At 40.2% G+C, this 13,812-nt stretch overlaps 1 protein-coding gene across 7 annotated transcripts in view; it reads right to left on the bottom strand.

The window, feature by feature from the left end:
• CDC14A (cell division cycle 14A) overlaps positions 1–13,812 on the bottom strand; it is a 196,412-nt gene that overhangs the window by 64,469 nt on the left and 118,131 nt on the right. For all 7 annotated transcript variants that reach the window (XM_086717683.1, XM_086717686.1, XM_086717687.1 and 4 more), the window contains one exon: positions 7,514–7,652. In XM_086717683.1, the coding sequence (XP_086573809.1) occupies positions 7,514–7,652 (139 nt within the window). The remainder of the gene's footprint in view (positions 1–7,513; positions 7,653–13,812) is intronic.

Here is a 13,812-nt window from a genome sequence, read left to right as displayed (position 1 = left end):
TTAAAAGGGAACCCCTGTGTGCAATGAGTGGGAATATAAATTGGTGCAGTTACTGTGGAAAACAGTATGGAGGTTCCTCAAAAAATTAAAATAGAACTACCACACAATCCAGCATTTGCACGTCTGTGCATTCATATGTAGAGAATAAAAACACTAACTCAAAAAATTATCTGCACTTCATTATAGCATTACTTACAATAGCCAAACATAGAAACAACCTAAGCATTTGGGGTAGATGAATAGATAAAGGAAATGTGCCATATATATATATATATATATATATATATATATATATATATTTCATTTTATATATATGTATATGCACATGTATATATACATATACATGTGTATGTATACACACATATATATGTGTGTGTATATATATATATATGTAAAATGAAATATCATTCAGCCATAAAAACAAAGGAAATCTTGCTATTTGCGACAATATGGATGGACCTTGGGGGCATTATGCTAAGTGAAATAAGTCAGACAGAGAAAACAATTCCCATATGATCTTACTTATATGTGGAATCCACAAAACAAAAACAAAAACAAAATAAAACTAAGCTCATAGATACAGAGAACAGATGGTGGTTCCCAGAAGTGGGGGGTGGTTGCTAGAAGGGGGTCAAAAGGAACAAACTTCCAGTTACAAGGTAAGTAAGTCCAGAGGATGTAATATGCAGCATGATGACTATTTAATAATACTATATTTGTATATTTGAAAGTTCTTAGAGAATGGATCTTAAAAATTCTCACCACAAGAAAAAAATTCTGCAACTATGTATAATGACAGTTTAAAACTAGATTAAAAATGTGGTGATCATTTTGCAATGTGTAGAAATCCCAAATCATCATGTTGTATTATCTGAAACCAGTATGTTAAATGTCAGTTATACCTCAATTTTTAAAAAAGAAAGAAAGAGATTGCTTTTGGAGTGTGACGGGGGAAACGCACTGAACAGGAACATAAGAGAACTTCCTAGGGTGTTGAAAATGTTCTGTATCTTGTCTTGTGTTGTGGTTACACAGGTATACATAATTGTGAAAACTCACAGAACTAATGTCTTTACACTTTATTGTATGTGCATTATACCTCGATTTAAAGACCTATGTGAAGATGTAGTATATATATAGATATATATACACACAATGGAATACTACTTGGCAATCAAAAAGAATGAAATCTTTCTATTTGCAACAACGTGGATGGAATATGCTATGTAAAATAAGTCAGAAGAACACAGATATCATATGATTTCACTCATGTGGAATTTGAGAAACACAGCAGATAAGCATAGGGGAAGGGAAAGAAAAATAAGATAAAAACAAAGAGAGAGTCAAACCATAAGAGACTCTTAAATACAGAGAACAAATTGAAGGTTGCTGTAGGGGAGGTGGGTGGAGGGATGAGTTAAATGTGTGATGGGTACTAAGGAGGGCACTTTTCAGGATGAGCCCTGGGTGTCATATGTAAGAGATGAATCACTGAGTTCCACTCCTGAAGCCAAGACTACACTGTATGTTAACCAACTTGAATTTAAATTTAAAAAAAAAAAAACTTAAAAATAAATAAATAAGTAAATAAGTGAATATATATACTCTAAAATAAAAAATCAATTGTATTTCTAAGTACCAGCTTTAAACAATCAGAAAATAAAACCTAAAAAATAATACCTTTTAAAATGCATTCAATAACTTCAAATATGTAGGAATAAATGCACAAAAGACACACAATACCTCGTCACAGAAAACTAGCAATATTTTTAAAATTGAGAGAAGTTAAAGAAGACCTAGATAACAGAAGGTAAAAGCAATCTCAAATACGATCAAAGATGGAGGGTTTACACTCCCAGGTACCAAGATTAATTTTAAAACTGCAGCAAATAAGGGCACCTGGGTTGCTCAGTCGGTTCAGCGTCTGACTCTTGGTTTTGGCTCAGCTCATGATCTCATGGTTGATGGGTTTGAGCCCTGCATTGGGCTCTGTGCTGTCAACTCAGAGCCTGGAGCCTGCTTCAGATTCTGTGTCTCCCCCCTCTCTCTGCCCCTCACCCACTCATACTCTCTCTCTCTCTTTCTCAAAAACAAATAAACATTAAAAGAATTAAAAATAAAATAATAAAATAAAATAAAATAAAATAAAATAAAATAAAATAAAATAAATAAAACTGCAGCAATTATAACATGGAGGTACTCGTGTCAAGACAGACAAATTAACATAGACTGGAGTACAGAATCCAGAAACAAACTCACATATAATAAAGGTGACACTTTACAAATGTGACAAGGGTGGTCTTTTTGATAAATTCTGCTGGGTCAACTAGGTATCCATTAGGGAAGAAAAAAAGGGCCTGGGTTCCTATCACAATATATTCTTAAAAATTTTTTTTAATGTCTATTTTATTTTTGATAGAGGGAGAGCACAAGCAGAGGAGGGGCAGAGAGAGAGGGAGACACAATATGAAGCACGCTCCAGGCTCTGAGCTGTCAGCACAGAGCCCGACGCAGGGCTCAAACCCACGAACCGTGATCATGACCTGAGCCAAAGTCTGATGCTTAACTGACTGAGCCACCCATGCGCCCCTCATAATATATACATATTTTTTAAAGTAATTCTTGCTCAATTATCAACCTAAATATGGTGGGGGAAATTAGTAGATCTTGTGGAATAAAACATAAAAGAATATGGTATGTTTTGGGTTGACAAAAATGTCTTCAGTAGAATATAAAAAGCATTACCTACAAAGGAAAAGATTAATGAAACTGGACTGCTTCAAAATTAAGAAATTCTATTCAAAAGACAATATGGGAACAGTGAAAAAGCAACCCCCAAAAGTAGAAGAATATATCTGCATTCCACAGAATGAACAGTGTGCATGTAACCAGAATACTGAGACTCCTGCAAATCGACAAGAAAGACAGTCTGATAGAAAGATAGGTAAGAGATAAGAAAATATATTTCATAAAAGAGAATACACTAATGACCAATAAATACATGAAAAGTTCAACCACATTAGTTATCAGAGAACAGCAAATTAAAACTACAAAGCAAATTGTCACTGCAAGCAGAATATAATGACTTCAGTTAAAAGACTGAATATCAGGGCTCCTGGGTGGCTCAGTCGGTTAAGTGTCCAACTGTTGGTTTCAGCTCAGGTCGTGATCTCATAGTTTTGTGGGTTCTAGCACCGCACTGGGCTCTGTGCTGGTGGTACGGAGCCTGCTAGGGATTCTAGCTCTCCCTCTCTCTGCCCCTCCCCCACTCATGCTGTCTCTGTCTCTCTCAAAAATAAATAAACTTTAAAAAAATTTACAAAACAAACTGACAATATCAAGTAAGTATGTGAAGAAAGTGGAATCCCACTCACTGTTGATGGGAATATAACCTGGCATATTTACTCTAGAAAAGTCTTTAGAGATACCTGCTATATAACTGAATGTTCCACTCATAGGTATACATCCAAAGACAGATGCACCAAAGATATGTAATAGCCCCAATTTTTTTTCTGTTGTTGATTTTTTATTTATTTATTTATTTATTTATTTATTTATTTGGATGTTTTAACTTTTTTTTTATATTAAACACAATTTTTTGTCAAATTGGTTTCCATACAACACCTAATGCTCATCTCAACAGGTGCCCTCCTTAATGCCCATCACCCACCTTCCCCTCTCCCCCAACCCCCATCAACCCCCAGTTTGTTCTCAGTATTTAAGATTCCCTTATGGTTTGCCTCCCTCTCTCTCTGTAACTTTTGTTTCCCCCTTCCCCTCCCCCATGGTTTTCTGTTAAGTTTCTCAGGATCCATATATGAGTGAAAACATATGGTATCTGTCTTTCTCTGTAATAGCCCCAAATTGGACACAACTTAAATATCCATCAAAAGAAGAGCTAATATGTTATACATTCAAGCAATGGAATTTTATCCGGCAATGAAAATGAATACACTCTTATTAAACATAACAATAAAATAATGCTGACTGAAAGAAGCCAGACACACATACTATCTGATTCCATTTGTATAAGGTTAAAATCAGGCAAAACTCATCTATGATGTTAGAAGTAAGGGTAATGGTCACACAGGCAGAACTGGGTGGTGAATGGAAGGGGCACAAGGGAGGCTTTTGGGTGCTGGTAAATGTTCTATAGCCCAATCTGGAAAGTGGTTTCATGGGTATGTCCACTTTGTGAAAATTTACTGAGCCAACCTCTCAAACCACCCACTCCCAGCTCATTATATTCTACCCACACTAGCCTTCTTTCTGGGCTTCAGAAATGGTGTGCTAGTTGCAATACTAGGACCTTCGTGTGCCCACTGCCAAGGACACATATCAGGCTGACAGCACCGGCTCCTTCTCACCCTCAGGGTTCTGGCTCTCCTTCAAGAAGCCTTCCTTGACCACCAATCCAAAGGGCTTTCCCGCCCCCGGCAATCACCCCCTCGCCTACCGCTCGTCTCCACTGTCACATCACCGTCAGAAATCATCTCATATAGGGGCACCTGGGTGGCTCAGTCAGTTAAGCATCCAAATCTTGATTCTGGCTCAGGTCATGACCTCATGGTTTGTGAGTTCAAGCCACACACTGGGTCTCTGTGCTGACAGCACAGAGCCTGCCTGGGATTCTGTCTCCCTCTCTCTCTCTGCGTCTCCCCTGCTTGCTTTCTCAAAATAAATAAACTTAAAAAAAAAAAGAAAAGAAAGAAAGAAACCATCTCCTATATGCACTTACACATTTGTTTATTGTCCTCTCCTTCCCCTAGAGATATTACACCCAGGGAGTACTCCTGTCTGTCATGTTCAATGCTGCAACCCCAGGCCCAAGAGCACTGCCCGACAGAGAGCTCACACCTAACAAATATCTGTTGGATGAGTGTCACAAATATACTAAGCAATGTCTTCCACTCTGTGGTACATCAAGACACAGGCTTGGAAAGGAAAAACATGAGAGGAGAAGAAGAGAACAAAAGAAGTGTACACAGTCAAGTAAAGCACAATGCTACCTCCGAGGCCACTCAGAAGTATAAAGAAGATCGGACGCCTACCTTGATGGAGGTGATCTAGTAAGGCCTGGGAAAGCCCGGGAGTGATGCGGGCATTTTCCCAAGCTAGCACTATCAGAAATATTGCAAAATATGGAAGGTCTAGTGCTTTAAAGAAAGAATCTGCCTTCAGGAAGGTTCTGGCCTAAGCTTTAATGACTTATTTTAAGACCAATTTTGGGGGGGGCGCCTGGGTGGCGCAGTCGGTTAAGCGTCCGACTTCAGCCAGGTCACGATCTCGCGGTCCGTGAGTTCGAGCCCCGCGTTGGGCTCTGGGCTGATGGCTCAGAGCCTGGAGCCTGTTTCCGATTCTGTGTCTCCCTCTCTCTCTGCCCCTCGCCCGTTCATGCTCTGTCTCTCTCTGTCCCAAAAATAAATAAACGTTGGAAAAAAAAAAAAAATTAAAAAAAAAAAAAAAAAAAAAAAGACTGATTTTGGGGCGCCTGGGTGGCTCAGTCGGTTGAGCGTCCGACTTCAGCTCAGGTCACGATCTCACGGACCGTGAATTTCGAGCCCCGCGTCGGGCTCTGGGCTGACGGCTCAGAGCCTGGAGCCTGCTTCGGATTCTGTGTCTCCCTCTCTCTCTGCCCCTCCCCCATTCATGCTCTGTCTCTCTCTGTCTCAAAAATAAATAAACGTTAAAAAAAATTTTTTTAAAAAAAGACTAATTTTAACTGAATGACTTTAATTAATGACTGATTTTAGTGCTTCAGTTATACAAGGAAATCATTCCTGCACCTCGATTCTTACAGAAAAATACTTAGAAGACTATAATACGGACTCACACCTAAGGAATTATCCTGAGTTTTCTAGTTTAAGTGTCTGTAAGTGAAAAAAAAATACTTTTCTTTGATCTAGAGTGTCTGTGCCTCATAACCTCATTTCTTCTGTTATTATTTTGAGATGTGGCAGAGAGAGGAGGCATAGCAGGGAGGTAGGAGGGAGAAGTGTGCAGGCATGCGGTGGGAGGACTGTGGTATCTGACATCTCAGGAAAATTAGGTGCAGTTCTCAGCTACATCTCTTCACCTTGTAAGCTGCACCCGGCAGCAAGGTGACCATTTGGTAGGTACCCAGTAAATGAACATTCTTCCAAACAATGGTTTTAAGAGATTGATTGAATGTCTTTAAAGAACCGGGCTTATGGGTATCTTGGTTTCTGTCTCCTAATGCTAAGGCCATGTACATATTTAACTTCAGCAAGCAATTATTACAACAAGCATCTGGTAGATACACAGCACCAAGCTCTACAGGCACACATAATGCAAAACAGAGGAGACTACTGAGAATCTGGTAAAGAATACACTGCTAAAATAACAGAATTACTTTAGTTGTATCTCATAGGCCAACCCTAGGAAACCTCTGTCTTCTTCAACATCCTATTCTTGGCTACCTTTTTTTATTCTTGTGATTTCTTTCTACTTCTGTATCATTCTTTGAAGCAAAGGTACGAATTCACATTTCCAGCACTATTTTCTTATTCCCCGTGGGACTGGCAACTAAAGTAACTCCTCAGTAGGATTCCTCAAATCCTTTTAACCATTTCAGATGCTTATGGCTTACTTAGAGCATCTTTCTGGGAAATCCATGACCATTCATTTCTCACCAACTTAAAACAATTTAAATGGAAAAAAAATTAATTATATAGAAAAGAATGTTATTCAAAGCACAGCCATCGCAGCATAAAAAGAAAAAAAAATAAAATTTCTGTATGAGATATAATTGACAACATTTTAGAGCTGGACCTAAGTCAGCTAGTGTTAATTTCATCTCATTTTATTAATGGATAAATCTGTGATAATTCCAAAAATTTTAAGGGGAAACCAGAAAGGGTTGTTTTCTTATGAGTTAAATCTCTCCACCTTATAGGCTAGGGTTTGACAAATAGTTAATGAGTATGTGATTGAATGAATGAATGAATGAATGAATGAGTGACTTTATAAGCATTCTTGCAAATAACAGTAGTAAAGCTATTTAGCAGCATGGCCAGGACTAACAACCAGTTCTCTTTTTTCTTCCTTGGTAACTTCTCAGTTGCAGCTACTTTATTCATTTAGTTAGTTGTCAGGAAAGCAGCAATGTCACCGAAATCACTGACTGACCTTAGTTGTGTTTTTTTTTCATTCTGCTTTTAGTCATGCAAACAAAAGAAAAGAATGAAAAGTGTCAAGTGGGATGACATAAGAAAATTGCACTGTAGCCAGATCACACATAAAAAATGACAGAAAAAAGGTAGGCAGAGATGGCTCTGTGATTTTCCTCTCTCACCTGATCTAAGAGATAAAAAAGGTACAAAGTTAGAATGCATTAGCTGTCAAACCAACAATATTCTATTAGAGGCACAGACTTCTCTCACAACACAGCCATTTTATAACCATGGGCTTGACATAGTCCACAACCAGGAGAACAAGAGGTAGAAATGATCAGAAAAAGGATGGGATACAGGAAGGAGGACCATATACTTACTCTTCCAGGAAGTGCTGCTGCGGTCCTATAATGGAGCCTGGCCGACATATTCTGATCCAAGCAATTATTTCCGCGTGTGTAAACCTGTAGTGTTTCATGACGTAACAGGCTATCAACGTCCCTGTTCTCCCAAGACCAGCTGCAAGAAAAGGAAACAGACCAAGAAATACAAAATAGTATAGCATATGAACCCACAAAAACACTGAAATCAAACCGTGCCCAAAACTGCAATGGTTTCCAGTATACTAGTGTTTTAAAGCCAGACGATAATGTAATGCTTTGTATGTGATGTGGGATTAAAAGATGATTCTAACTCCGGCAATCAAAAAGAATGAAATCTTGCCATTTGCAACTACATGGATGGAACTGGAGGGTATTATGCTAAGTGAAATTAGTCAGAGAAAGACAAAAATCATATGACTTCACTCATATGAGGACTTTAAGAGACAAAACAGATGAACATAAGGGAAGGGAAACAAAAATAATATAAAAACAGGGAGGGGGACAAAACAAAAGAGACTCATAAATATGGAGAACAAACAGAGGGTTATGGAGGGGATGTGGGAGGGGGGGATGGGCTAAATGGGTAAGGGGCGCTAAGGAATCTACTCCTGAAATCATTGTTGCACTATATGCTAACTAATTTGGATGTAAATTTTAAAAAGTAAAAAATAAAATTAAAAAAATAAAAATATAAAAAAATTTTTAAAAAGATGATTCTAGCTGGGAGGGAAGATGGCGGCGTAGGAGGACGCTGGGCTCACCGCGCGTCCTGCTGATCACTTAGATTCCACCTACACCTGCCTAAATAACCCAGAAAACCACCAGAGGATTAGCAGAACGGAGTCGCCGGAGCCAAGCGCAGACGAGAGGCCCACGGAAGAGGGTAGGAAGGGCGGCGAGGCGGTGCGCGCTCCACGGACTGGCGGGAGGGAGCCGGGGCGGAGGGGCGGCTCGCCGGCCAAGCAGAGCCCCCGAGTCTGGCTTGCAAAAAGCGGAGGGGCCTGACGGACTGTGTTCTGACAGCAAGCGCGACTTAGCGTCTGGGAGGTCATAAGTTAACAGCTCTGCTCAGAAAGCGGGAAGGCTGGAGGACAAAGGGAAGGAGAGCTGCTGAGCCCCCGGACAACAGAGCTCAGTTTGGTGGGGAACAAAGGCGCTCGCCAGCGCCATCTCCCCCGCCCATCCCCCAGCCAAAATCCCAAAGAGAACCAGTTCCTGCCAGGGAACTTGCTCGCTCCGCGCGCAAACACCCAACTCTGCGCTTCTGCGGAGCCAAACCTCCGGCAGCGGATCTGACTCCCTCCTGCTGCCACAGGGCCCCTCCTGAAGAGGATCACCTAAGGAGAAGCAAGCTAAGCCTGCCCCTCCTGCCCCTGTGCACCTTGCCTACCCACCCCAGCTAAGACGCCAGATCCCCAGCATCACAAGCCTGGCAGTGTGCAAGTAGCCCAGACAGGCCACCCCACCCCACAGTGAATCCCGCCCCTAGGAGAGGGGAAGAGAAGGCACGCACCAGTCTGACTGTGGCCCCAGCGGTGGGCTCGGGGCAGACATCAGGTCTGACTGCGGCTCCGCCCACCAACTCCAGTTATACACCACAGCACAGGGGAAGTGCCCTGCAGGTCCTCACCACACCAGGGACTATCCAAAATGACCAAGCGGAAGAATTCCCCTCAGAAGAATCTCCAGGAAATAACAACAGCTAATGAGCTGATCAAAAAGGATTTAAATAATATAACAGAAAGTGAATTTAGAATAATAGTCATAAAATTAATCGCTGGGCTTGAAAACAGTATAGCGGACAGCAGAGAATCTCTTGCTACAGAGATCAAGGGACTAAGGAACAGTCACGAGGAGCTGAAAAACGCTTTAAACGAAATGCATAACAAAATGGAAACCACCACAGCTCGGATTGAAGAGGCAGAGGAGAGAATAGGTGAACTAGAAGATAAAGTTATGGAAAAAGAGGAAGCTGAGAAAAAGAGAGATAAAAAAATCCAGGAGTACGAGGGGAAAATTAGAGAACTAAGTGATACACTAAAAAGAAATAATATACGCATTATTGGTATCCCAGAGGAGGAAGAGAGAGGGAAAGGTGCTGAAGGGGTACTTGAAGAAATAATAGCTGAGAACTTCCCTGAACTGGGGAAGGAAAAAGGCATTGAAATCCAAGAGGCACAGAGAACTCCCTTCAGACGGAACTTGAATCGATCTTCTGCACGACATATCATAGTGAAACTGGCAAAATACAAGGATAAAGAGAAAATTCTGAAAGCAGCAAGGGGTAAACGTGCCCTCACATATAAAGGGAGACCTATAAGACTCGTGACTGATCTCTCTTTTGAAACTTGGCAGGCCAGAAAGAATTGGCACGAGATTTTCAGTGTGCTAGACAGAAAAAATATGCAGCCGAGAATCCTTTATCCAGCAAGTCTGTCATTTAGAATCGAAGGAGAGATAAAGGTCTTCCCAAACAAACAAAAACTGAAGGAATTTGTCACCACTAAACCAGCCCTCCAAGAGATCCTAAGGGGGACCCTGTGAGACAAAGTACCAGAGACATCACTACAAGCATAAAACATACAGACATCACAATGACTCTAAACCCATATCTTTCTATAATAACACTGAATGTAAATGGATTAAATGCGCCAACCAAAAGACTTAGGGTATCAGAATGGATAAAAAAACAAGACCCATCTATTTGCTGTCTACAAGAGACTCATTTTAGACCTGAGGACACCTTTAGATTGAGAGTGAGGGGATGGAGATCTATTTATCATGCTACTGGAAGCCAAAAGAAAGCTGGAGTAGCCATCCTTATATCAGACAAACTAGACTTTAAATTAAAGGCTGTAACAAGAGATGAAGAAGGACATTATATAATAGTGACAGGGTCTATCCATCAGGAAGAGCTAACAATTATAAATGTCTATGCACCGAATACCGGAGCGCCCAAATATATAAAACAATTACTCATAAACATAAGCAACCTTATTGATAAGAATGTGGTAATTGCAGGGGACTTTAACACCCCACTTACAGAAATGGATAGATCAACTAGACACACGGTCAATAAAGAAACAAGGGCCCTGAATGAGACATTGGATCAGATGGACTTGACAGATATATTTAGAACTCTGCATCCCAAAGCAACAGAATATACTTTCTTCTCGAGTGCACATGGAACATTCTCCAAGATAGATCATATACTGGGTCACAAAACAGCCCTTCATAAGTTTACAAGAATTGAAATCATATCATGCATACTTTCAGACCACAATGCTATGAAGCTTGAAATCAACCACAGAAAAAAGTCTGGAAAACCTCCAAAAGCATGGAGGTTAAAGAACACCCTACTAACGAATGAGTGGGTCAACCAGGCAATTAGAGAAGAAATTAAAAAATATATGGAAACAAACGAAAATGAAAATACAACAATCCAAACGCTTTGGGATGCAGCGAAGGCAGTCCTGAGAGGAAAATACATTGCAATCCAGGCCTATCTCAAGAAACAAGAAAAATCCCAAATACAAAATCTAACAGCACACCTAAAGGAAATAGAAGCAGAACAGCAAAGGCAGCCTAAACCCAGCAGAAGAAGAGAAATAATAAAGATCAGAGCAGAAATAAACAATATAGAATCTAAAAAAACTGTAGAGCAGATCAACGAAACCAAGAGTTGGTTTTTTGAAAAAATAAACAAAATTGACAAACCTCTAGCCAGGCTTCTCAAAAAGAAAAGGGAGATGACCCAAATAAATAAAATCATGAATGAAAATGGAATTATTACAACCAATCCCTCAGAGATACAAACAATTATCAGGGAATACTATGAAAAATTATATGCCAACAAATTGGACAACCTGGAAGAAATGGACAAATTCCTGAACACCCACACTCTTCCAAAACTCAATCAGGAGGAAATAGAAAGCTTGAACAGACCCATCACCAGTGAAGAAATTGAATCGGTTATCAAAAATCTCCCAACAAATAAGAGTCCAGGACCAGATGGCTTCCCAGGGGAGTTCTACCAGACGTTTAAAGCAGAGATAATACCTATCCTTCTCAAGCTATTCCAAGAAATAGAAAGGGAAGGAAAACTTCCAGACTCATTCTATGAAGCCAGCATTACTTTGATTCCTAAACCAGACAGAGACCCAGTAAAAAAAGAGAACTACAGGCCAATATCCCTGATGAATATGGATGCAAAAATTCTCAATAAGATACTAGCAAATCGAATTCAACGGCATATAAAAAGAATTATTCACCATGATCAAGTGGGATTCATTCCTGGGATGCAGGGCTGGTTCAACATTTGCAAATCAATCAACGTGATACATCACATTAACAAAAAAAAGGAGAAAAACCATATGATCCTGTCAATCGATGCAGAAAAGGCCTTCGACAAAATCCAGCACCCTTTCTTAATAAAAACTCTTGAGAAAGTCGGGATAGAAGGAACATACTTAAAGATCATAAAAGCCATTTATGAAAAGCCCACAGCTAACATCATCCTCAACGGGGAAAAACTGAGAGCTTTTTCCCTGAGATCAGGAACACGACAGGGATGCCCACTCTCACCGCTGTTATTTAACATAGTGCTGGAAGTTCTAGCAACAGCAATCAGACAACAAAAGGAAATCAAAGGCGTCAAAATTGGCAAAGATGAAGTCAAGCTTTCGCTCTTTGCAGATGACATGATATTATACATGGAAAATCCGATAGACTCCACCAAAAGTCTGCTAGAACTGATACATGAATTCAGCCAAGTTGCAGGATACAAAATCAATGTACAGAAATCAGTTGCATTCTTATACACTAACAATGAAGCAACAGAAAGACAAATAAAGACACTGATCCCATTCACAATTGCACCAAGAAGCATAAAATACCTAGGAATAAATCTAACCAAAGATGTAAAGGATCTGTATGCTGAAAACTATAGAAAGCTTATGAAGGTAATTGAAGAAGATTTAAAGAAATGGAAAGACATTCCCTGCTCATGGATTGGAAGAATAAATATTATCAAAATGTCAATACTACCCAAAGCTATCTACACATTCAATGCAATCCCAATCAAAATTGCACCAGCATTCTTCTCGAAACTAGAACAAGCAATCCTAAAATTCATATGGAACCACAAAAGGCCCCGAATAGCCAAAGTAATTTTGAAGAAGAAGACCAAAGCAGGAGGCATCACAATCCCAGACTTTAGCCTCTACTACAAAGCTGTCATCATCAAGACAGCATGGTATTGGCAGAAAAACAGACACATAGACCAATGGAATAGAATAGAAACCCCAGAACTAGACCCACAAACGTATGGCCAACTCATCTTTGACAAAGCAGGAAAGAACATCCAATGGAAAAAAGACAGTCTCTTTAACAAATGGTGCTGGGAGAACTGGACAGCAACATGCAGAAGGTTGAAACTAGACCACTTTCTCACACCATTCACAAAAATAAACTCAAAATGGATAAAGGACCTGAATGTGAGACAGGAAACCATCAAAACCTTAGAGGAGAAAGCAGGAAAAGACCTCTCTGACCTCAGCCGTAGCAATCTCTTACTCGACACATCCCCAAAGGCAAGGGAATTAAAAGCAAAAGTGAATTGCTGGGACCTTATGAAGATAAAAAGCTTCTGCACAGCAAAGGAAACAACCAACAAAACTAAAAGGCAACCAACGGAATGGGAAAAGATATTTGCAAATGACATATCGGACAAAGGGCTAGTATCCAAAATCTATAAAGAGCTCACCAAACTCCACACCCGAAAAGCAAATAACCCAGTGAAGAAATGGGCAGAAAACATGAATAGACACTTCTCTAAAGAAGACATCCGGATGGCCAACAGGCACATGAAAAGATGTTCAGCGTCGCTCCTTATCAGGGAAATACAAATCAAAACCACACTCAGGTATCACCTCACGCCAGTCAGAGTGGCCAAAATGAACAAATCAGGAGACTATAGATGCTGGAGAGGATGTGGAGAAACGGGAACCCTCTTGCACTGTTGGTGGGAATGCAAATTGGTGCAGCCGCTCTGGAAAGCAGTGTGGAGGTTCCTCAGAAAATTAAAAATAGACCTACCCTATGACCCAGCAATAGCACTGCTAGGAATTTATCCAAGGGACACAGGAGTACTGATGCATAGGGGCACTTGTACCCCAATGTTCATAGCAGCACTCTCAACAATAGCCAAATTATGGAAAGAGCCTAAATGTCCATCAACTGATGAATGGATAAAGAAATTGTGGTTTATATACACAATGGAGTACTACGTGGCAATG

Source organism: Puma concolor, chromosome C1 (genome assembly GCF_028749965.1).
Source record: "Puma concolor isolate L17-30 chromosome C1, mPumCon1.1.hap2, whole genome shotgun sequence".
Classification (NCBI taxonomy): domain Eukaryota; kingdom Metazoa; phylum Chordata; class Mammalia; order Carnivora; family Felidae; genus Puma; species Puma concolor.
The sequence above is the reverse complement of the archived record's forward strand: the minus strand, read 5'-3'. Positions and strand labels throughout refer to the sequence as shown.